Consider the following 24,638-nt stretch of genomic DNA (forward strand, 5'->3'; position numbering starts at 1 on the left):
AGCATTTCGCTACACACGCATTAACATCTGCTAACCATGTGTATGTGACAAATAAAATTGGATTTGATTTGATTTGATTTAGCCTCCACATTGACTCTGTACCGGTAGCCCCTGTATATAGCCTCCACATTGACTCTGTACTGGTACCCCCTGTATATAGCCTCCACATTGACTCTGTACCGGTGACCCCTGTATATAGCCTCCACATTGACTCTGTACCGGAACTCCCTGTATATAGCCTCCACATTTACTCAGTACCGGAACCCCCTGTATATAGCCTCCACATTGACTCTGTACCGGTACCCCCTGTATATAGCCTCCATATTGACTCTGTACCGGTACCCCCTGTATATAGCCTCTTATTGTTATTTCATGGTGTTACATATAACAGTTACCTCAACTAACCTGTACCCCCACGCATTGACTCGCTACCGGTATAAAGCCTCTTATTGTTATTTTATTGTGTTACTTTTTATTATTTTTTACTTTAGTTTATTTGTTAAATATTTTCTTAACTCTTCTTGAACTACACTGTTGGTTCAGGGCGTGTAGGTAAGCATTTCACGGTAAGGTCTACACACGTTGTATTAGGGGCATTTGACAAATAAAGTTTGATTTGATTTGAATCAAGTGTGCTTTAGAAGGATCAACTACAAAGGACTCAGTCCCAAGCCAATAAGATGTAATGGTTAACTGGGATATAGAGCAGTAAGGAAACATTTGGGGGAAAACCCCATGGCCAAGTTCTGTTGTTTGTGTTTGACCAGTCTTTCCACAGGTAGAGTGGAGCCAACACCAGCCGTAAGCATTGTGTCGTGAGGGATGAACTTCCTTATAGCGTAAGTGACGTCATGCTTCATTGCTCCGTAGTGCGATCTGTCTTCTGCCTCTGTCGTCAGGAATGTTTTTGTCCATCCATTCAACATACAGTATTTCCTGAAACATGTTTCCTTTGCATCATTTTGCAGATACCGGTCTTTCCTCTCATTACAATTGGCCTACTTATCAAACATTTTTATATACGTTTTATGTGACAATACCAGCCCCAAGATACCTCTCTCATCGCCAATATGTCAACCTTGAAAAATTATTCAAGAAGCAATTTAGAGTAAAAATATGACTGCAATGTCGTGGCTCGTAAACAGGAACATCTCAGTCTCCCTCTGGACCAATCAGTTAGGTCATAACATCTCAGTCTCCCTCTGGACCAATCAGTTAGGTCATAACATCTCAGTCTCCCTCTGGACCAATCAGTTAGGTCATAACATCCCAGTCTCCCTCTGGACCAATCAGTTAGGTCATAACATCCCAGTCTCCCTCTGGACCAATCAGTTAGGTCATAACATCTCAGTCTCCCTCTGGACCAATCAGTCAGGTCATAACATCTCAGTCTCCCTCTGGACCAATCAGTTAGGTCATAACATCTCAGTCTCCCTCTGGACCAATCAGTTAGGTCATAACATCCCAGTCTCCCTCTGGACCAATCAGTCAGGTCATAACATCTCAGTCTCCCTCTGGACCAATCAGTTAGGTCATAACATCTCAGTCTCCCTCTGGACCAATCAGTTAGGTCATAACATCCCAGTCTCCCTCTGGACCAATCAGTTAGGTCATAACATCTCAGTCTCCCTCTGGACCAATCAGTCAGGTCATAACATCTCAGTCTCCCTCTGGACCAATCAGTTAGGTCATAACATCTCAGTCTCCCTCTGGACCAATCAGTCAGGTCATAACATCTCAGTCTCCCTCTGGACCAATCAGTTAGGTCATAACATCTCAGTCGCCCTCTGGACCAATCAGTTAGGTCATAACATCTCAGTCTCCTCTGGACCAATCAGTTAGGTCATAACATCTCAGTCTCCCTCTGGACCAATCAGTTAGGTCATAACATCTCAGTCTCCCTCTGGACCAATCAGTCAGGTCATAACATCTCAGTCTCCCTCTGGACCAATCAGTTAGGTCATAACATCTCAGTCGCCCTCTGGACCAATCAGTTAGGTCATAACATCTCAGTCTCCCTCTGGACCAATCAGTCAGGTCATAACATCTCAGTCGCCCTCTGGACCAATCAGTTAGGTCATAACATCTCAGTCTCCCTCTGGACCAATCAGTCAGGTCATAACATCTCAGTCTCCCTCTGGACCAATCAGTTAGGTCATAACATCTCAGTCTCCCTCTGGACCAATCAGTCAGGTCATAACATCTCAGTCTCCCTCTGGACCAATCAGTTAGGTCATAACATCTCAGTCGCCCTCTGGACCAATCAGTTAGGTCATAACATCTCAGTCTCCCTCTGGACCAATCAGTTAGGTCATAACATCTCAGTCTCCCTCTGGACCAATCAGTTAGGTCATAACATCTCAGTCTCCCTCTGGACCAATCAGTTAGGTCATAACATCCCAGTCTCCCTCTGGACCAATCAGTCAGGTCATAACATCTCAGTCGCCCTCTGGACCAATCAGTTAGGTCATAACATCTCAGTCTCCCTCTGGACCAATCAGTCAGGTCATAACATCTCAGTCTCCCTCTGGACCAATCAGTTAGGTCATAACATCTCAGTCTCCCTCTGGACCAATCAGTCAGGTCATAACATCTCAGTCTCCCTCTGGACCAATCAGTTAGGTCATAACATCTCAGTCGCCCTCTGGACCAATCAGTTAGGTCATAACATCTCAGTCTCCCTCTGGACCAATCAGTCAGGTCATAACATCTCAGTCGCCCTCTGGACCAATCAGTTAGGTCATAACATCTCAGTCTCCCTCTGGACCAATCAGTCAGGTCATAACATCTCAGTCTAGCTCTGGACCAATCAGTTAGATCATAACATCTCATTCTCCCTCTGGACCAATCAGTTAGGTCATAACATCTCAGTCTACCTCTGGACCAATCAGTCAGGTCATAACATCTCAGTCTCCCTCTGGACCAATCAGTCAGGTCATAACATCTCAGTCTCCCTCTGGACCAATCAGTCAGGTCATAACAGCTCAGTCTCCCTCTGGACCAATCAGTTAGGTCATAACAGCTCAGTCTCCCTCTGGACCAATCAGTTAGGTCATAACATCTCAGTCTACCTCTGGACCAATCAGTTAGGTCATAACATCTCAGTCTCCCTCTGGACCAATCAGTTAGGTCATAACATCTCAGTCTCCCTCTGGACCAATCAGTTAGGTCATAACATCTCAGTCTCCCTCTGGACCAATCAGTTAGGTCATAACATCCCAGTCTCCCTCTGGACCAATCAGTCAGGTCATAACATCTCAGTCGCCCTCTGGACCAATCAGTTAGGTCATAACATCTCAGTCTCCCTCTGGACCAATCAGTTAGGTCATAACATCTCAGTCGCCCTCTGGACCAATCAGTTAGGTCATAACATCTCAGTCTCCCTCTGGACCAATCAGTCAGGTCATAACATCTCAGTCGCCCTCTGGACCAATCAGTTAGGTCATAACATCTCAGTCTCCCTCTGGACCAATCAGTCAGGTCATAACATCTCAGTCTAGCTCTGGACCAATCAGTTAGATCATAACATCTCATTCTCCCTCTGGACCAATCAGTTAGGTCATAACATCTCAGTCTACCTCTGGACCAATCAGTCAGGTCATAACATCTCAGTCTCCCTCTGGACCAATCAGTCAGGTCATAACATCTCAGTCTAGCTCTGGACCAATCAGTTAGATCATAACATCTCATTCTCCCTCTGGACCAATCAGTTAGGTCATAACATCTCAGTCTACCTCTGGACCAATCAGTCAGGTCATAACATCTCAGTCTCCCTCTGGACCAATCAGTCAGGTCATAACATCTCAGTCTCCCTCTGGACCAATCAGTCAGGTCATAACAGCTCAGTCTCCCTCTGGACCAATCAGTTAGGTCATAACAGCTCAGTCTCCTCTGGACCAATCAGTTAGGTCATAACATCTCAGTCTACCTCTGGACCAATCAGTTAGGTCATAACATCTCAGTCTCCCTCTGGACCAATCAGTTAGGTCATAACATCTCAGTCTCCTCTGGACCAATCAGTTAGGTCATAACATCCCAGTCTCCCTCTGGACCAATCAGTTAGGCCATAACATCTCAGTCTACCTCTGGACCAATCAGTTAAGTCATAACATCTCAGTCTCCCTCTGGACCAATCAGTTAGGTCATAACATCCCAGTCTCCCTCTGGACCAATCAGTCAGGTCATAACATCCCAGTCTCCCTCTGGACCAATCAGTTAGGCCATAACATCTCAGTCTACCTCTGGACCAATCAGTTAGGTCATAACATCTCAGTCTCCCTCTGGACCAATCAGTTAGGTCATAACATCCCAGTCTCCATCTGGACCAATCAGTCAGGTCATAACATCCCAGTCTCCCTCTGGACCAATCAGTCAGGTCATAACATCCCAGTCTACCTCTGGACCAATCAGTTAGGTCATAACATCCCAGTCTCCATCTGGACCAATCAGTCAGGTCATAACATCCCAGTCTCCCTCTGGACCAATCAGTTAGGTCATAACATCCCAGTCTACCTCTGGACCAATCAGTCAGGTCATAACATCCCAGTCTCCCTCTGGACCAATCAGTTAGGCCATAACATCTCAGTCTACCTCTGGACCAATCAGTTAGGTCATAACATCTCAGTCTCCCTCTGGACCAATCAGTTAGGTCATAACATCCCAGTCTCCATCTGGACCAATCAGTCAGGTCATAACATCCCAGTCTCCCTCTGGACCAATCAGTCAGGTCATAACATCTCAGTCTCCCTCTGGACCAATCAGTTAGGTCATAACATCTCAGTCGCCCTCTGGACCAATCAGTTAGGTCATAACATCTCAGTCTCCCTCTGGACCAATCAGTTAGGTCATAACATCTCAGTCTCCCTCTGGACCAATCAGTTAGGTCATAACATCTCAGTCTCCCTCTGGACCAATCAGTTAGGTCATAACATCCCAGTCTCCCTCTGGACCAATCAGTCAGGTCATAACATCTCAGTCGCCCTCTGGACCAATCAGTTAGGTCATAACATCTCAGTCTCCTCTGGACCAATCAGTCAGGTCATAACATCTCAGTCTCCCTCTGGACCAATCAGTTAGGTCATAACATCTCAGTCTCCCTCTGGACCAATCAGTCAGGTCATAACATCTCAGTCTCCCTCTGGACCAATCAGTTAGGTCATAACATCTCAGTCGCCCTCTGGACCAATCAGTTAGGTCATAACATCTCAGTCTCCCTCTGGACCAATCAGTCAGGTCATAACATCTCAGTCGCCCTCTGGACCAATCAGTTAGGTCATAACATCTCAGTCTCCCTCTGGACCAATCAGTCAGGTCATAACATCTCAGTCTAGCTCTGGACCAATCAGTTAGATCATAACATCTCATTCTCCCTCTGGACCAATCAGTTAGGTCATAACATCTCAGTCTACCTCTGGACCAATCAGTCAGGTCATAACATCTCAGTCTCCCTCTGGACCAATCAGTCAGGTCATAACATCTCAGTCTCCCTCTGGACCAATCAGTCAGGTCATAACAGCTCAGTCTCCCTCTGGACCAATCAGTTAGGTCATAACAGCTCAGTCTCCCTCTGGACCAATCAGTTAGGTCATAACATCTCAGTCTACCTCTGGACCAATCAGTTAGGTCATAACATCTCAGTCTCCCTCTGGACCAATCAGTTAGGTCATAACATCTCAGTCTCCCTCTGGACCAATCAGTTAGGTCATAACATCCCAGTCTCCCTCTGGACCAATCAGTTAGGCCATAACATCTCAGTCTACCTCTGGACCAATCAGTTAAGTCATAACATCTCAGTCTCCCTCTGGACCAATCAGTTAGGTCATAACATCCCAGTCTCCCTCTGGACCAATCAGTCAGGTCATAACATCCCAGTCTCCCTCTGGACCAATCAGTTAGGCCATAACATCTCAGTCTACCTCTGGACCAATCAGTTAGGTCATAACATCTCAGTCTCCCTCTGGACCAATCAGTTAGGTCATAACATCTCAGTCTCCCTCTGGACCAATCAGTTAGGTCATAACATCTCAGTCTCCCTCTGGACCAATCAGTTAGGTCATAACATCCCAGTCTCCCTCTGGACCAATCAGTCAGGTCATAACATCTCAGTCGCCCTCTGGACCAATCAGTTAGGTCATAACATCTCAGTCTCCCTCTGGACCAATCAGTCAGGTCATAACATCTCAGTCTCCCTCTGGACCAATCAGTTAGGTCATAACATCTCAGTCTCCCTCTGGACCAATCAGTCAGGTCATAACATCTCAGTCTCCCTCTGGACCAATCAGTTAGGTCATAACATCTCAGTCGCCCTCTGGACCAATCAGTTAGGTCATAACATCTCAGTCGCCCTCTGGACCAATCAGTTAGGTCATAACATCTCAGTCTCCCTCTGGACCAATCAGTCAGGTCATAACATCTCAGTCTAGCTCTGGACCAATCAGTTAGATCATAACATCTCAGTCTAGCTCTGGACCAATCAGTTAGATCATAACATCTCAGTCTACCTCTGGACCAATCAGTCAGGTCATAACATCTCAGTCTCCCTCTGGACCAATCAGTCAGGTCATAACATCTCAGTCTCCCTCTGGACCAATCAGTCAGGTCATAACAGCTCAGTCTCCCTCTGGACCAATCAGTTAGGTCATAACAGCTCAGTCTCCCTCTGGACCAATCAGTTAGGTCATAACATCTCAGTCTACCTCTGGACCAATCAGTTAGGTCATAACATCTCAGTCTCCCTCTGGACCAATCAGTTAGGTCATAACATCTCAGTCTCCCTCTGGACCAATCAGTTAGGTCATAACATCCCAGTCTCCCTCTGGACCAATCAGTTAGGCCATAACATCTCAGTCTACCTCTGGACCAATCAGTTAAGTCATAACATCTCAGTCTCCCTCTGGACCAATCAGTTAGGTCATAACATCCCAGTCTCCCTCTGGACCAATCAGTCAGGTCATAACATCCCAGTCTCCCTCTGGACCAATCAGTTAGGCCATAACATCTCAGTCTACCTCTGGACCAATCAGTTAGGTCATAACATCTCAGTCTCCTCTGGACCAATCAGTTAGGTCATAACATCCCAGTCTCCATCTGGACCAATCAGTCAGGTCATAACATCCCAGTCTCCCTCTGGACCAATCAGTCAGGTCATAACATCCCAGTCTACCTCTGGACCAATCAGTTAGGTCATAACATCCCAGTCTCCATCTGGACCAATCAGTCAGGTCATAACATCCCAGTCTCCCTCTGGACCAATCAGTTAGGTCATAACATCCCAGTCTACCTCTGGACCAATCAGTCAGGTCATAACATCCCAGTCTCCCTCTGGACCAATCAGTTAGGCCATAACATCTCAGTCTACCTCTGGACCAATCAGTTAGGTCATAACATCTCAGTCTCCCTCTGGACCAATCAGTTAGGTCATAACATCCCAGTCTCCATCTGGACCAATCAGTCAGGTCATAACATCCCAGTCTCCCTCTGGACCAATCAGTTAGGTCATAACATCCCAGTCTACCTCTGGACCAATCAGTTAGGTCATAACATCTCAGTCTCCCTCTGGACCAATCAGTTAGGTCATAACATCTCAGCCATCTTACACAACTGACCAGGGCTAGAGTCGCCAACTGACCAGGGCTAGAGTAGCCAACTGACCAGGGCTAGAGTAGGCAACTGACCAGGGCTAGAGTAGGCAACTGACCAGGGCTAGAGTAGGCAACTGACCAGGGCTAGAGCAGCCAACTGACCAGGGCTAGAGTAGCCAACTGACCAGGGCTAGAGTAGCCAACTGACCAGGGCTAGAGTAGCCAACTGAACGTGTCTGTTATGGGTCCTATATAGTGTCCTATTATGAGTCCTATATAGTGTCCTATTATGGGTCCTATATAGTGTCCTATTATGGGTCCTATTATGGGTCCTATATAGTGTCCTATATAGTGTCCTATTATGGGTCCTATATAGTGTCCTATTATGGGTCCTATTATGGGTCCTATATAGTGTCCTATATGGTGTCCTATTATGGGTCCTATATAGTGTCCTATTATGGGTCCTATTATGGGTCCTATATAGTGTCCTATTATGGGTCCTATTATGGGTCCTATATAGTGTCCTATATAGTGTCCTATTATGGGTCCTATTATGGGTCCTATATAGTGTCCTATTATGGGTCCTATATAGTGTCCTATTATGGGTCCTATATAGTGTCCTATTATGGGTCCTATATAGTGTCCTATTGTGGGTCCTATATAGTGTCCTATTATGGGTCCTATATAGTGTCCTATTATGGGTCCTATATAGTGTCCTATTATGGGTCCTATATAGTGTCCTATTTTGGGTCCTATATAGTGTCCTATTATGGGTCCTATATAGTGTCCTATTATGGGTCCTATATAGGGTCCTATTATGGGTCCTATATAGTGTCCTATTATGGGTCCTATATAGTGTCCTATTATGGGCCAAATGTATTGCACCATATAGGGAATATTGTGCCATTTAGGAGTCAGGTCAGGTCAACACCACTGCCCTCCTTTATATTCTGTTTAGAGGTTAATATATTCTATCTAGAGGTGGATATATTCTGTTTAGAGATTAATATTGTCACGTTCTGACCTTTATTTCCTTTGTTTTGTATTTATTTAGTATGGTCAGGGTGTGAGTTGGGTGGGCAGTCTATGTTTGTTTTTCTATGATTTGGGTATTTCTATGTTTCGGCCTAGTATGGTTCTCAATCAGAGGCAGGTGTCATTAGTTGTCTCTGATTGAGAATCATACTTAGGTAGCCTGGGTTTCACTGTGTGTTTGTGGGTGATTGTTCATGTCTCTGTACCAGCACCAGATAGGACTGTTTGGGGTCTGTCACATTTCTTGTTTTTGTAGTCAGTTGTTCATGTGTACCTTTACGTATTAAAAGAACCATGGACACTTACCATGCCACATATTGGTCCTCTGATCCTTTTCACCTCTCCTCTTCGGGAGAAGAGGAGGAAATCCCTTACAAATATATTCTATCTAGAGGGAGATATATTCTGTTTAGAGGTTAATATATTCTATCTAGAGGGAGATATCTATGAGGTTGATCCAATGAAAGGGCAGGTTAATTGAAGATCCAAACAGCAGTGTCAGTGTCTAACAATACATCCTCTATCTGCATGTGTTCTATATTACATATGTACCAGTCCTGCCATCAACATAGGAATTGATATAAGCAGTTGTCTATTTGACTAAGACAGCTTCATAAGTGATTATTCCATTATTGTGTTGATGTGCAGACTGATTTAACGATCTGAATATGGGATCGTTATTTAGGCTAATGCCTTTATAGATCCGCAAAGAAAAGATGTTTCTTCCATGAATTTGTCGATGGCACAGGCTTCTTTAATACAACTCCATTACAGAGAACACAGTATGTATGTGACAACTATCTGTCTCCATAGCAACTGTAGAGCTACAACCCTAATACATAGTTAGAATGAACCCAATATTGATTTACCCAATAAAGCTAAAATAAGATTAAGTTTATGTTACACTTTCTACATGTTCTAAACTAAGACAGTAACTAAGAGTCTTCAGTAGTTGTCAGGACCCAGGGGCGGTAGCTTGGGGAGTCTGATGGATGTGGAGAGGTGTCGATGTAGGCAGGAGACTGGGTGGCTGGTGGAACTGGAGAGGATTCTGGGGACTGTGTATTGTGTTGTTCTGTGTGTCTCTGAGGGTCTGTCACATTAGGGCCAGGCTCTGTGAGGTCTGTTTCAAATCCAGGGTTTATCTGGCCATGGGAGTGCCTTTTCTGGATGTCTTCAAAGATCTGGAGCACCTGGTACACACATAACAGAGGTGTTAGACACTACATATAGACAAGCATGCACACACACACACACACACACACACACACACACACACACACACACACAATGAGGCCCACTCTGAAGAGTCCCTATCCCTGCTTACCTGGGACTTGGGGATGAGGCCCACTCTGAAGAATCCAATATGGCCGCTCTCTATCTTGGTGCAGTCGACCACAGTGGAGGCACTGTTTTCAGGGGACGGCCCATCACACAACACACCATCCACCTAGACAGACAGAGAGAGATTGTTATTTGTGTCTCAGCTGGACCCTCAGAACTAATCAAATCAAACGTATTTATAAAGCCCATCGTACATCAGCTGATTTCGCAAAGTGCTGTACAGAAACCCAGCCTAAAACCCCAAACAGCAAGCAATGCAGGGGTAGAAGCACGGTGGCTAGGAAAAACTCTCTAGAAAGGCCAGAACCTAGGAATAAACCTAGAGAGGAACCAGGCTCTGAGGGGTGGCCAGTCCTCATAGCCTACAGTAGTACTACAGTAATATTGATATATGTGTCTTTAAATAAATAAATACATATTATTTTGAAAGAATAGCTGTCAAATGACTTGCATAAAGGAAGGAACCAGGAAATGTGGTCACAATGCGGTACAGTGGACTGATAACATACCATGTGTCGATATATTTCAGAAAATGTGGACATAACCAGAATGTAAACAGGATCAGGGCAGATCTATGTTAGCGCCCGGTATAAACAAGGCTGTGGGCACCTTGTCTCCCAGCTTGGCGTACACCTGGTTGTGGTGTGTGGTGTCTGCTTCTCCTGTGGGGTTGGCTGACGTCACAGCGATGGGACCCACCTGCAGGGCAGAATAATGGAAAAGAATGGGAAGCATCTGTTAAGATATCCAATGACCACCAACCCTGGTCCCTGAGAGCTACAGAGGGTGAGCAGGCTTTTGTTCCAGCCCAGCACTAGGTCTATGATATGATCTCACCCGGTTGATAAGATGAGTAGCTACTGCACAGTCTGGGTTCCTGATAGCTGCTCTGAGGGTTAGAGGTCAGAGGTAAGGGGTCAGGGGTTAGAGGTCAGGGGTTAGGGTTTGTACCAGGTTGATAAGATGAGTCGCTACTGCACAGTCTGGGTCCCTGATAGCTGCTCTGAGGGTTAGAGGTCAGAGGTAAGGGGTCAGGGGTTAGAGGTCAGGGGTTAGGGTTTGTACCAGGTTGATAAGATGAGTAGCTACCACACAGTCTGGGTTCCTGATAGCTGCTCTGAGGGTTAGAGGTCAGAGGTTAGGGTTTGTACCAGGTTGATAAGATGAGTAGCTACTGCACAGTCTGGGTTCCTGATAGCTGCTCTGAGGGTTAGAGGTCAGAGGTTAGAGGTCAGAGGTTAGGGTTCGTACCAGGTTGATAAGATGAGTAGCTACTGCACAGTCTGGGTTCCTGATAGCTGCTCTGAGGGTTAGAGGTCAGAGGTAAGGGGTCAGGGGTTAGAGGTCAGGGGTTAGGGTTCGTACCAGGTTGATAAGATGAGTCGCTACTGCACAGTCTGGGTCCCTTATAGCTGCTCTGAGGGTTAGAGGTCAGAGGTAAGGGGTCAGGGGTTAGAGGTCAGGGGTTAGGATTCGTACCAGGTTGATAAGATGAGTCGCTACTGCACAGTCTGGGTCCCTGATAGCTGCTCTGAGGGTTAGAGGTCAGAGGTAAGGGGTCAGGGGTTAGGATTCGTACCAGGTTGATAAGATGAGTCGCTACTGCACAGTCTGGGTCCCTGATAGCTGCTCTGAGGGTTAGAGGTCAGAGGTAAGGGGTCAGGGGTTAGAGGTCAGGGGTTAGGATTCGTACCAGGTTGATAAGATGAGTCGCTACTGCACAGTCTGGGTTCCTGATAGCGATGCTCTGAGGGTTAGAGGTCAGAGGTAAGGGGTCAGGGGTTAGAGGTCAGGGGTTAGGATTCGTACCAGGTTGATAAGATGAGTCGCTACTGCACAGTCTGGGTTCCTGATAGCGATGCTCTGAGGGTTAGAGGTCAGAGGTAAGGGGTCAGGGGTTAGGGTTCGTACCAGGTTGATAAGATGAGTCGCTACTGCACAGTCTGGGTTCCTGATAGCGATGCTCTGAGGGTTAGAGGTCAGAGGTAAGGGGTCAGGGGTTAGGGTTCGTACCAGGTTGATAAGATGAGTCGCTACTGCACAGTCTGGGTTCCTGATAGCGATGCTCTGAGGGTTAGAGGTCAGAGGTAAGGGGTCAGGGGTTAGAGGTCAGGGGTTAGGGTTCGTACCAGGTTGATAAGATGAGTCGCTACTGCACAGTCTGGGTTCCTGATAGCGATGCTCTGAGGGGTTCCAATGTGTTTAGCTGATTCCCCGAGACCAAACACCTCCATCCACGGGCCTGGCGGAAGAATACAGGACTTACTCATCACAGTAACTCAAATAAACTACACACACACACACACACGCACGCGCACGTGCACGCGCGCACACGCACACGCACACGCACACACACACACACACACACACAGTGTTAATAAGTCACCCACGAACCCCTGGGTATGACCATGCTGATAGATGAGGGCCATGCAGCGCTCATGAAGTCCCAGAGCAGAGGAGACAACAGGGATCTGACCGGTTCTAACTGGTTTATAGAGGAGACCCACAGAGACATGGGCCGGTCCTGGGCCTGCTGCTTACACCTAGAGGGAAAGACAGGGAGAGACAGGGAGAGACGGGGAGAGACAAGTATTACTCTCTATAGGGGTTGGCTCAGTTTTACTTATAGGGGTTGGCTCAGTACTACTGTCTATAGGGGTTGGCTCAGTATTACTGTCTATAGGGGTTGGCTCAACATGACTGTCTATATGGGTTGGCTCAGCACTCCTGTCTATAGGTGTTGGCTCAGTACTACTGTCTATAGGGGTTGGCTCAGTACTACTGTCTATAGGGGTTGGCTCAACATTACTGTCTATAGGGGTTGGCTTAGTACTACTGTCTATAGGGGTTGGCTTAGTACTACTGTCTATAGGTGTTGGCTTAGTACTATAGTCTATAGGGGTTAGCTCAACATTACTGTCTATAGGGGTTGGCTTAGTACTATTGTCTATAGGGGTTGGCTCAGTATTACTGTCTACAGGGGTTGGCTCAACATTACTGTCTATAGGGGTTGGCTTAGTACTACTGTCTATAGGGGTTGGCTCAACATGACTGTCTATAGGGGTTGGCTCAGTATTACTGTCTATAGTGGTTGGCTCAACATTACTGTCTATAGGGGTTGGCTTAGTACTATTGTCTATAGGGGTTGGCTCAGTATTACTGTCTATAGGGGTTGGCTTAGTACTACTGTCTATAGGTGTTGGCTCAACATTACAGTCTATAGGGGTTGGCTCAGTATTACTGTCTATAGTGGTTGGCTCAACATTACTGTCTATAGGGGTTGGCTTAGTACTACTGTCTATAGGGGTTGGCTTAGTACTACTGTCTATAGAGGTTGGCTCAACATTACTGTCTATAGGGGTTGGCTTAGTACTACTGTCTATAGGGGTTGGCTCAACATTACTGTCTATAGGGGTTGGCTCAGTACTACTGTCTATGGGGGTTGGCTTAGTACTACTGTCTATAAGGATTGGCTTAGTACTACTGTCTATAGGGGTTGGCTCAACATTACTGTCTATAGGGGTTGGCTTAGTACTACTGTCTATAGGGGTTGGCTTAGTACTACTGTCTATAGGGGTTGGCTCAGTACTACTGTCTATAGGGGTTGGCTTAGTACTACTGTCTATAGGGGTTGGCTCAACATTACTGTCTATAGGGGTTGGCTTAGTACTACTGTCTATAGGGGTTGGCTTAGTACTACTGTCTATAGGTGTTGGCTTAGTACTACTGTCTATAGGGGTTAGCTCAACATTACTGTCTATTGGTGTTGGCTCAGTACTACTGTCTATAGGGGTTGGCTCAGTATTACTGTCTATAGGGGTTGGCTCAACATTACTGTCTATAGGGGTTGGCTTAGTACTACTGTCTATAGGGGTTGGCTCAACATTACTGTCTATAGGGGTTGGCTCAGTATTACTGTCTATAGGGGTTGGCTCAACATTACTGTCTATAGGGGTTGGCTTAGTACTACTGTCTATAGGGGTTGGCTCAACATTACTGTCTATAGGGGTTGGCTTAGTACTATTGTCTATAGGGGTTGGCTCAGTATTACTGTCTATAGGGGTTGGCTCAACATTACTGTCTATAGGGGTTGGCTTAGTACTACTGTCTATAGGGGTTGGCTCAACATGACTGTCTATAGGGGTTGGCTCAGTATTACTGTCTATAGGGGTTGGCTCAACATTACTGTCTATAGGGGTTGGCTTAGTACTACTGTCTATAGGGGTTGGCTCAACATTACTGTCTATAGGGGTTGGCTCAGTATTACTGTCTATAGGGGTTGGCTCAACATTACTGTCTATAGGGGTTGGCTTAGTACTACTGTCTATAGGGGTTGGCTCAACATTACTGTCTATAGGGGTTGGCTTAGTACTATTGTCTATAGGGGTTGGCTCAGTATTACTGTCTATAGGGGTTGGCTCAACATTACTGTCTATAGGGGTTGGCTTAGTACTACTGTCTATAGAGGTTGGCTCAACATGACTGTCTATAGGGGTTGGCTCAGTATTACTGTCTATAGGGGTTGGCTCAACATTACTGTCTATAGGGGTTGGCTTAGTACTACTGTCTATAGGGGTTGGCTCAGTATTACTGTCTATAGGGGTTGGCTTAGTACTACTGTCTATAGGTGTTGGCTCAACATTACTGTCTATAGGGGTTGGCTCAGTATTACTGTCTATAGTGGTTGGCTCAACATTACTGTCTATAGGGGTTGGCTTAGTACTACTGTCTATAGGGGTTGGCTTAGTACTACTGTCTATAGGGGTTGGCTCAACATTACTGTCTATAGGGGTTGGCTTTGTACTACTGTCTATAGGGGTTGGCTCAACATTACTGTCTATAGGGGTTGGCTCAGTACTACTGTCTATAGGGGTTGGCTTAGTACTACTGTCTATAAGGATTGGCTTAGTACTACTGTCTATAGGGGTTGGCTCAACATTACTGTCTATAGGGGTTGGCTTAGTACTACTGTCTATAGGGGTTGGCTCAACATTACTGTCCATAGGGGTTGGCTCAGTACTACTGTCTATAGGGGTTGGCTTAGTACTACTGTCTATAGGGGTTGGCTCAACATTACTGTCTATAGGGGTTGGCTTAGTACTACTGTCTATAGGGGTTGGCTTAGTACTACTGTCTATAGGTGTTGGCTTAGTACTACTGTCTATAGGGGTTAGCTCAACATTACTGCCTATTGGTGTTGGCTCAGTACTACTGTCTATAGGGGTTGGCTCAGTATTACTGTCTATAGGGGTTGGCTCAACATTACTGTCTATAGGGGTTGGCTTAGTACTACTGTCTATAGGGGTTGGCTCAACATTACTGTCTATAGGGGTTGGCTCAACATTACTGTCTATAGGGGTTGGCTTAGTACTACTGTCTATAGGGGTTGGCTCAACATTACTGTCTATAGGGGTTGGCTTAGTACTATTGTCTATAGGGGTTGGCTCAGTATTACTGTCTATAGGGGTTGGCTCAACATTACTGTCTATAGGGGTTGGCTTAGTACTACTGTCTATAGGGGTTGGCTCAACATGACTGTCTATAGGGGTTGGCTCAGTATTACTGTCTATAGGGGTTGGCTCAACATTACTGTCTATAGGGGTTGGCTTAGTACTATTGTCTATAGGGGTTGGCTCAGTATTACTGTCTATAGGGGTTGGCTTAGTACTACTGTCTATAGGTGTTGGCTCAACATTACTGTCTATAGGGGTTGGCTCAGTATTACTGTCTATAGGGGTTGGCTCAACATTACTGTCTATAGGGTTGGCTTAGTACTACTGTCTATAGGGGTTGGCTCAACATTACTGTCTATAGGGGTTGGCTTAGTACTATTGTCTATAGGGGTTGGCTCAGTACTACTGTCTATAGGGGTTGGCTTAGTACTACTGTCTATAGGGGTTGGCTCAACATTACTGTCTATAGGGGTTGGCTTAGTACTACTGTCTATAGGGGTTGGCTTAACATTACTGTCTATAGGGGTTGGCTCAGTACTACTGTCTATAGGGGTTGGCTTAGTACTACTGTCTATAAGGATTGGCTTAGTATTACTGTCTATAGGGGTTGGCTCAACATTACTGTCTATAGGGGTTGGCTCAGTATTACTGTCTATAGTGGTTGTCTCAACATTACTGTCTATAGGGGTTGGCTTAGTACTACTGTCTATAGGGGTTGGCTCAACATTACTGTCTATAGGGGTTGGCTTAGTACTACTGTCTATAGGGGTTGGCTTAACATTACTGTCTATAGGGGTTGGCTCAGTACTACTGTCTATAGGGGTTGGCTTAGTACTACTGTCTATAATGATTGGCTTAGTATTACTGTCTATAGGGGTTGGCTCAACATTACTGTCTATAGGGGTTGGCTTAGTACTACTGTCTATAGGTGTTGGCTCAACATTACTGTCTATAGGGGTTGGCTCAGTATTACTGTCTATAGGGGTTGGCTCAACATTACTGTCTATAGGGTTGGCTTAGTACTACTGTCTATAGGGGTTGGCTCAACATTACTGTCTATAGGGGTTGGCTTAGTACTATTGTCTATAGGGGTTGGCTCAGTATTACTGTCTATAGGGGTTGGCTTAGTACTACTGTCTATAGGGGTTGGCTCAACATTACTGTCTATAGGGGTTGGCTCAGTATTACTGTCTATAGTGGTTGGCTCAACATTACTGTCTATAGGGGTTGGCTTAGTACTACTGTCTATAAGGATTGGCTTAGTATTACTGTCTATAGGGGTTGGCTCAACATTACTGTCTATAGGGGTTGGCTCAGTATTACTGTCTATAGTGGTTGTCTCAACATTACTGTCTATAGGGGTTGGCTTAGTACTACTGTCTATAGGGGTTGGCTCAACATTACTGTCTATAGGGGTTGGCTTAGTACTACTGTCTATAGGGGTTGGCTTAACATTACTGTCTATAGGGGTTGGCTCAGTACTACTGTCTATAGGGGTTGGCTTAGTACTACTGTCTATAAGGATTGGCTTAGTATTACTGTCTATAGGGGTTGGCTCAACATTACTGTCTATAGGGGTTGGCTTAGTACTACTGTCTATAGGGGTTGGCTTAGTACTACTGTCTATAGGGGTTGGCTCAGTACTACTGTCTATAGGGGTTGGCTTAGTACTACTGTCTATAGGGGTTGGCTCAACATTACTGTCTATAGGGGTTGGCTTAGTACTACTGTCTATAGGGGTTGGCTTAGTACTACTGTCTATAGGTGTTGGCTTAGTACTACTGTCTATGGGGGTTGGCTCAACATTACTGTCTATAGGGGTTGGCTTAGTACTACTGTCTATAGGGGTGACAAAGGGTTTGGAGAGGCAGTTAAAACATTTCTGGGACCTACCGCTATGCAGTATTGTGAGTACAACGTTTATTTATCCACTGAGATACATATGGGCCTAGTAAGCAGTGTAACTCACCTGTATGCTTTCTCCACAGCCTCAGGTCTGTTACAGGCTGCCACCAGTACATAGACTGTGTCAGTGGGCATCCCACATATACCCCCATTCTTCATGATCTCTGGAGACAGACAGACACAGACTTAGGCTTCTTGTTACAGTATCAGGGTTTATGTGAGACAGAGAGACAGAGAGACAGAGAGAGAGAGAGAAACAATAGGACCCTCTGGTCTAAAGCAGTCCACTATTAAGGGAATAGGGTGCCATTTGGGACAGAGAGACAGAGACAGAGAGGCAGAGAGAGAGAGAGAGACAGAGAGAGGGAGAGAGAGAAACAATAGGACCCTCTGGTCTAAAGCAGTCCACTATTAAGGGAATAGGGTGCCATTTGGGACAGAGAGACAGAGACAGAGAGGCAGAGAGAGAGAGAGAGACAGAGAGAGGGAGAGAGAGAAACAATAGGACCCTCTGGTCTAAAGCAGTCCACTATTAAGGGAATAGGGTGCCATTTGGGACAGACACCAGGTTAGTTGCCTCCCTCTTACCTGCTATCTGGTGAACAGCGGTGGCCTTGCGTGCCGGGACATGTGGACAGGTGTCCCTCCCTCTTCCTCCTTCCCCGCTCAGCCTAACCAGGGCCCTTCCCAGGGGCAACTGGGGGGTCAGGAAGGTCATGTTGAACAGACCAGACAGGAAGCAGTAGAAAGACACCAGGCCGAACACGATAGACACGCCGATATCGTACCCATAAGGCAGTGCTCCGACGGCATCCAGCAGAAAGGAGATGATAATGAGGTGAAAGGTCGCGGCGTAGAGGAACCAGGCTATGTTCAGGAACAGAGCTCCCACCGTCACCAGACTGTTGAACAACAGGAAGCTGATGATGCCGACTGCTACGTTGAAACCTCGGGTGTCACCGTAGAGACCGCCGTACCGCGTCAGCCCCCAGACAGACCACATGACACCGTACAGGATGAATGCCGTGCTCTCCAGTGTCTTACCTACGGTACCGGAAACGAACACGATGAAAACGTGTTGGATATACAATAATCACACGAGCAGAACTAATATTCAATTGTAACATGTTAATAATGCACGGGTCTTACCTCGGGAGAAGGCTACAGAGCCGACCAGCAGCTGTAGGATGCCCCCAGCCACCACAGTCCAAGGCAGCACCAGCACAGCCAGCGGGTCCCGCTCCTCCACGGACGACGTGATGGAGAAGGCAGCGAGCACGGAGCAGGCGTGGCCCAACACCTCGGCGTCAGCATACCTGGAGTAGCCCAGGTAAGGGTCGTGGAGCTGTCTGTCACGGGGGCGGAGCGTCAGGTTGCTGACACGCATCACCAAGGCCTTGAACATGCCCTCCCCCGTAGGGATCCTATTGGCTAACATGTTGTAGGAGGTGACCAGTAGCATCACAGCTGACACGACAAAGATTGCCGCCTGTACACCCTGCGCCCCGGCCTGGAAGGACAGGGATGGCTGGGCAGCGAGGGCGATGGTATACGCTACGAAGAACAGCTGATACAGACCCTCAGCAAGACTCTTCTGACAACTGAACAGAGCCAGGATGAAGAACAGAACAGAGAAGACAACGGGGAAGGGAACTGGGGAGGAGGGGTGGATGGTGAAGGAGGGAGCTGTGAGGAGAGCGCTGTAGCCCTCAGTGAAGTGTAGGATGGAGGTGAAGCCATAGAAGGTGGCTGTCAAAGAGTCCATGGCCCTGTAGGAGAGGACACACACCCCCAGCTGGAATACAGCAGCCGTCCATAGCCAGGGGACGTGACCCGCAGAGAGCTGGGGAACCACGGCCAGTAGGGGGCAGGCTAACACACTGGCAGACAAGAGGTTCATCACCAGGCCTACAGGTACCACGTCGTTACAGTCCTCTGGACCTCTGGACCCCTGACCCCCAGCCCTCCTCTTCCTCAGCTGTGTCCCAGGAGCCTCCACTCTACCTCGGGTGATAAAGGAGAGCAGGCGGCCACAGCCGAAGTACGCCCCCACCAGAGTGACCAGCAGGTAGCAGGCGGCGGTGGCAGACTGGCCGAAGCCCGGGGAGGAGAGACCGGCGATTTGGTGCCCACAAGCCAGACTGATAGAGAGGGTGATAATAAAGAAGACCACCTACAATACAACAATACAATACAACAATAAGGTACAATACAACAATACAATACAACAATACAATATAACTATATAATACAACAACAAATTACAATCAAATACAACAACACAATACAATACAATTAAACAATACCATAAAACAATAAAACTTATATGGTCTATATGTGTATTTGTATTTATTATGGATCCCATTGCCAAGGCAGCAGCTACTCTTCCTGAGGTTTATTATGGATCCCATTGCCAAGGCAGCAGCTACTCTTCCTGGGGTTTATTATGGGTCCCCATTAGTTCCTGCCAAGGCAGCAGCAACTCTTCCTGGGGTTTATTATGGGTCCCCATTAGCTCCTGCCAAGGCAGCAGCTACTCTTCCTGGGGTTTATTATGGATCCCCATTAGTTCCTGCCAAGGCAGCAGCTACTCTTCCTGGGGTTTATTATGGATCCCCATTAGTTCCTGCCAAGGCAGCAGCTACTCTTCCTGGGGTTTATTATGGATCCCCATTAGTTCCTGCCAAGGCAGCAGCTACTCTTCCTGGGTTTATTATGGGTCCCCATTAGTTCCTGCCAAGGCAGCAGCTACTCTACCTGGGGTTTATTATGGATCCCCATTAGTTCCTGCCAAGGCAGCAGCTACTCTTCCTGCGGTTTATTATGGATCCCCATTAGTTCCTGCCAAGGCAGCAGCTACTCTTCCTGCGGTTTATTATGGATCCCCATTAGTTCCTGCCAAGGCAGCAGCTACTCTTCCTGGGGTTTATTATGGATCCCCATTAGTTCCTGCCAAGGCAGCAGCTACTCTTCCTGGGGTTTATTATGGATCCCCATTAGTTCCTGCCAAGGCAGCAGCTACTCTTCCTGGGGTTTATTATGGATCCCCATTAGTTTCTGCCAATTCAGCAGCTACTCTTCCTGAGGTTTATTATGGATCCCCATTAGTTCTACCAAGGCAGAAGCTACTCTTCCTGGGGTTTATTATGGATCCCCATTAGTTTCTGCCAATTCAGCAGCTACTCTTCCTGAGGTTTATTATGGATCCCCATTTGTTCCTGCCAAGGCAGCAGCTACTCTTCCTGGGGTTTATTATGGATCCCCATTAGTTCCTGCCAAGGCAGCAGCTACTCTTCCTGGGGTTTATTATGGATCCCCATTAGTTCCTGCCAAGGCAGCAGCAACTCTTCCTGGGGTTTATTATGGGTCCCCATTAGTTCCTGCCAAGGCAGCAGCTACTCTTCCTGGGGGTTTATTATGGATCCCCATTAGTTCCTGCCAAGGCAGCAGCTACTCTTCCTGGGGGTTTATTATGGATCCCCATTAGTTCCTGCCAAGGCAGCAGCTACTCTTCCTGGGGTTTATTATGGATCCCCATTAGTTCTGCCAAGGCAGCAGCAACTCTTCCTGGGGTTTATTATGGATCCCCATTAGTTCCTGCCAAGGCAGCAGCTACTCTTCCTGGGGTTTATTATGGATCCCCATTAGTTCTGCCAAGGCAGCAGCAACTCTTCCTGGGGTTTATTATGGGTCCCCATTAGTTCCTGCCAAGGCAGCAGCTACTCTTCCTGGGGTTTATTATGGATCCCCATTAGTTCTGCCAAGGCAGCAGCAACTCTTCCTGGGGTTTATTATGGATCCCCAATAGTTCTACCAAGGGAGAAGCTACTCTACCTGGGGTTTGTTATGGATCCCCATTAGTTCTGCCAAGGCAGCAGCTACTCTACCTGGGGTTTATTATGGATCCCCATTAGTTCTGCCAAGGCAGCAGCTACTCTACCTGGGGTTTGTTATGGATCCCCATCAGTTCTGCCAAGGCAGCAGCTACTCTACCTGGGGTTAATTATGGATCCCCATTAGTTCCTGCCAAGGCAGCAGCAACTCTTCCTAGGGTTTATTATGGATCCCCATTAGTTCCTGCCAAGGCAGCAGCAACTCTTCCTGGGGTTTATTATGGATCCCCATTAGTTCTACCAAGGCAGAAGCTACTCTACCTGGGGTTTATTATGGATCCCCATTAGTTTCTGCCAATTCAGCAGCTACTCTTCCTGAGGTTTATTATGGATCCCCATTAGTTCCTGCCAATTCAGCAGCTACTCTTCCTGGGGTTTGTTATGGATCCCCATTAGTTTCTGCCAATTCAGCAGCTACTCTTCCTGAGGTTTATTATGGATCCCCATTAGTTCTACCAAGGCAGAAGCTACTCTTTCTGGGGTTTAGTATGGATCCCCATTAGTTTCTGCCAATTCAGCAGCTACTCTTCCTGAGGTTTATTATGGATCCCCATTTGTTCCTGCCAAGGCAGCAGCTACTCTTCCTGGGGGTTTATTATGGATCCCCATTAGTTCCTGCCAAGGCAGCAGCTACTCTTCCTGGGGGTTTATTATGGATCCCCATTAGTTCCTGCCAAGGCAGCAGCTACTCTTCCTGGGGTTTATTATGGATCCCCATTAGTTCTGCCAAGGCAGCAGCAACTCTTCCTGGGGTTTATTATTGGTCCCCATTAGTTCCTGCCAAGGCAGCAGCTACTCTTCCTGGGGTTTATTATGGATCCCCATTAGTTCTGGCAAGGCAGCAGCAACTCTTCCTGGGGTTTATTATGGATCCCCAATAGTTCTACCAAGGGAGAAGCTACTCTACCTGGGGTTTGTTATGGATCCCCATTAGTTCTGCCAAGGCAGCAGCTACTCTACCTGGGGTTTATTATGGATCCCCATTAGTTCTGCCAAGGCAGCAGCTACTCTACCTGGGGTTTGTTATGGATCCCCATCAGTTCTGCCAAGGCAGCAGCTACTCTACCTGGGGTTTATTATGGATCCCCATTAGTTCTGCCAAGGCAGCAGCTACTCTACCTGGGATCCCCATTAGTTATGCCAAGGCAGCAGCTACTCTACCTGGGATCCCCATTAGTTATGCCAAGGCAGCAGCTACTCTACCTGGGGTTTATTATGGATCCCCATTAGTTCTGCCAAGGCAGCAGCTACTCTACCTGGGATCCCCATTAGTTATGCCAAGGCAGCAGCTACTCTACCTGGGGTTTATTATGGATCCCCATTAGTTCTGCCAAGGCAGCAGCTACTCTACCTGGGATCCCCATTAGTTATGCCAAGGCAGCAGCTACTCTACCTGGGGTCCAGCAAAAATTAAGGCCGTTATACAATTTTAAAAACATTATTACAGTGAATAACAGACATTTTACTTTGCTTAGGGTTGCCAAATTCCAGTAACTTTCCCAAAAATGTCCCAGTTTACAGAAATCCTGGTTGGAAGATTCCTGGAATTGCGAGGGCCTTTAACCAGGATTTCTGGAAAACCAGAGTTTTTGGAAAGTTACGAGAATTGTTGAAACCTACTTCCCCCCCAGATAGCACACATTACACACCTCTCTCTGGAAGAGCGAGACTATAGCCAGGATGAGGAGGGCCAGGGTGAAGGCTGCAAGACCAGGGACCAGAGAGGTCCTCAGCTCTGTGGCCCCCAACACCCGCTCCCCAACCAGCAGGTAGACCAGGCCGGATCCACCCCAAAGGGCCGACACTGTCAGACACACACTGGAGAACAAACGGGACTGGGACAAGCTGCGTCGCACACCTGGTGGGAGGGAGGGAGGGAGGGAGGGAGGGAGGGAGGGGGAGGGAGGGAGGGAGGGAGGGAGGGAGGGAGGGAGGGAGGGAGGGAGGGAGGGAGGGAGGGAGGGAGGGAGGGAGGAGGGAGGGGGAAAAATAGTTGTTTATGTCTAGCTGAAACAGTAGGTAGTCTACCAGAGTAGAGTTATTATGAGTAATAAACAGTAGGTAGTCTACCAGAGTAGGGTTATTATGGGTAATAAACAGTAGGTAGTCTACCAGAGTAGGGTTATTATGGGTAATAAACAGTAGGTAGTCTACCAGAGTAGGGTTATTATGAGTAATAAACAGTAGATATTGTACCAGAGTAGGCCAAGAGGGCAGCGATGATAAGCAGTAGAACCCCCAGTGCAGTATGGGGGATGAGGGATTTTTCAGGAGAGCTGCCATAGTTATTCACCAGCAGCAGTAGTGAACCTGCAGGGTTCAACAACAGGTCAGAAGACATCAGGCTTCAGACCACACAAACTCACAAAAAAAAACTGTTTGACAAGAAGCCATGAACACAGAGCCATATTCGCCCTCTATTGGCCAAGTTTCTGTACTGCAACTTGCCGATGCTCCTGACCACTCTCCCTCACATCTCTCAAAAAGCCTATTTTGAGAATCAGCCTGCATTCATGTACAACATAATACATATAATATAAACCTTCTGTCACATTTTTTTGTGATCACAATATTTTATATGAGACCTATAAGGATAATCAAAATAAAGCGAAAATAAGATAACGACATTAAAAAAGTCCCACTTTTTTTGGATCAAATATATTCGAGTGGGACCTAACTGTCGTTATCTTATTTACTCTGTAATTTTGATTGTCGGGGACCATGCCAAGTATTGTTTTTATGATCAACTTCTCATTGCTTCATCAACTCAATAATATATTTATTTTACAATATATTTAAATCGCAAGACACGGCTAATTATTTTAAAGGTTTTAGGCTATATAAAAAGTAGAACCGATCTAAATGTTCACTCACCGCCGGAGATACCGAGGATTCCCACGGAGAAATGAAGCGATTCTGCCTCGAGCTCAGCCATCACCGGAGTGTCTAATGCACGCGGCACGGAGCGCTCTGAGGTTATAAATGCTGTCCGGTGATCTTACGTCATTCTCTCTACTTGTTACAGGATATGGCGCGGTGATTCACCCAAGTGACGCTTCTGATACCTCTCACCAAGTCACCCAACTTCTTCCGAGAGCCTTAAAATAAAGCCATTAATTAACATGGACTGTCAATGGACACAGGTCATTTTCTAAGGGGTAAAATATGGAAGGCCAAAAGGTTCAAATCCTCTGTCTGGGGACACGTCTTAACAGTTGTAATTATCATTTTCTTGTACTTGTGAATTTTGAGCCTGTTCAGTGTTCATTACACCTATTCATTACACCTGTTCAGTGTTCATAACACCTGTTCAGTGTGGATTACACCTGTTCAGTGTTCATTACACCTGTCCAGTGTTCATTACACCTGTCCAGTGTTCATTACACCTGTTCAGTGTTCATGACACCTGTTCAGTGTTCATGACACCT

The 24,638-nt window shown here is 46.7% G+C and overlaps 1 protein-coding gene across 1 annotated transcript; it reads right to left on the reverse strand.

Annotated features, from left to right (window-relative positions):
- Window positions 1–9,347: 9,347 nt before the first annotated feature.
- Window positions 9,348–24,192, reverse strand: si:ch211-153b23.4 (uncharacterized protein LOC335392 homolog). Its single transcript, XM_064955489.1, has 11 exons — window positions 24,085–24,192; window positions 23,407–23,520; window positions 22,860–23,068; window positions 18,467–19,490; window positions 17,906–18,361; window positions 17,382–17,481; window positions 12,354–12,502; window positions 12,089–12,201; window positions 10,569–10,658; window positions 9,943–10,065; window positions 9,348–9,808 (listed from the first exon to the last, which is right to left on the reverse strand). The coding sequence occupies exons 1-11, from the start codon at window positions 24,143–24,145 to the stop codon at window positions 9,551–9,553; spliced, it is 2,697 nt and encodes an 898-aa protein (XP_064811561.1). The 5' UTR covers window positions 24,146–24,192; the 3' UTR covers window positions 9,348–9,550.
- Between the last annotated feature and the right edge of the window lie 446 nt (window positions 24,193–24,638).

The sequence above is a fragment of the Oncorhynchus masou genome, chromosome 32 (genome assembly GCF_036934945.1).
Source record: "Oncorhynchus masou masou isolate Uvic2021 chromosome 32, UVic_Omas_1.1, whole genome shotgun sequence".
Taxonomy (NCBI): domain Eukaryota; kingdom Metazoa; phylum Chordata; class Actinopteri; order Salmoniformes; family Salmonidae; genus Oncorhynchus; species Oncorhynchus masou.

Bases quoted from the DNA above. Each gene is read 5' to 3' on its own strand.
- si:ch211-153b23.4 (XM_064955489.1), bottom strand. From the start codon at position 24,145: ATGGCTGAGCTCGAGGCAGAATCGCTTCATTTCTCCGTGGGAATCCTC. The intron at 23,521-24,084 runs GTGAGTGAACAT...TGAACCCTGCAG, and splicing joins AATCCTCGGTATCTCCGGCG to GTTCACTACTGCTGCTGGTG. The intron at 10,659-12,088 runs GTACGAACCCTA...TCTGCCCTGCAG, and splicing joins CGACTCATCTTATCAACCTG to GTGGGTCCCATCGCTGTGAC.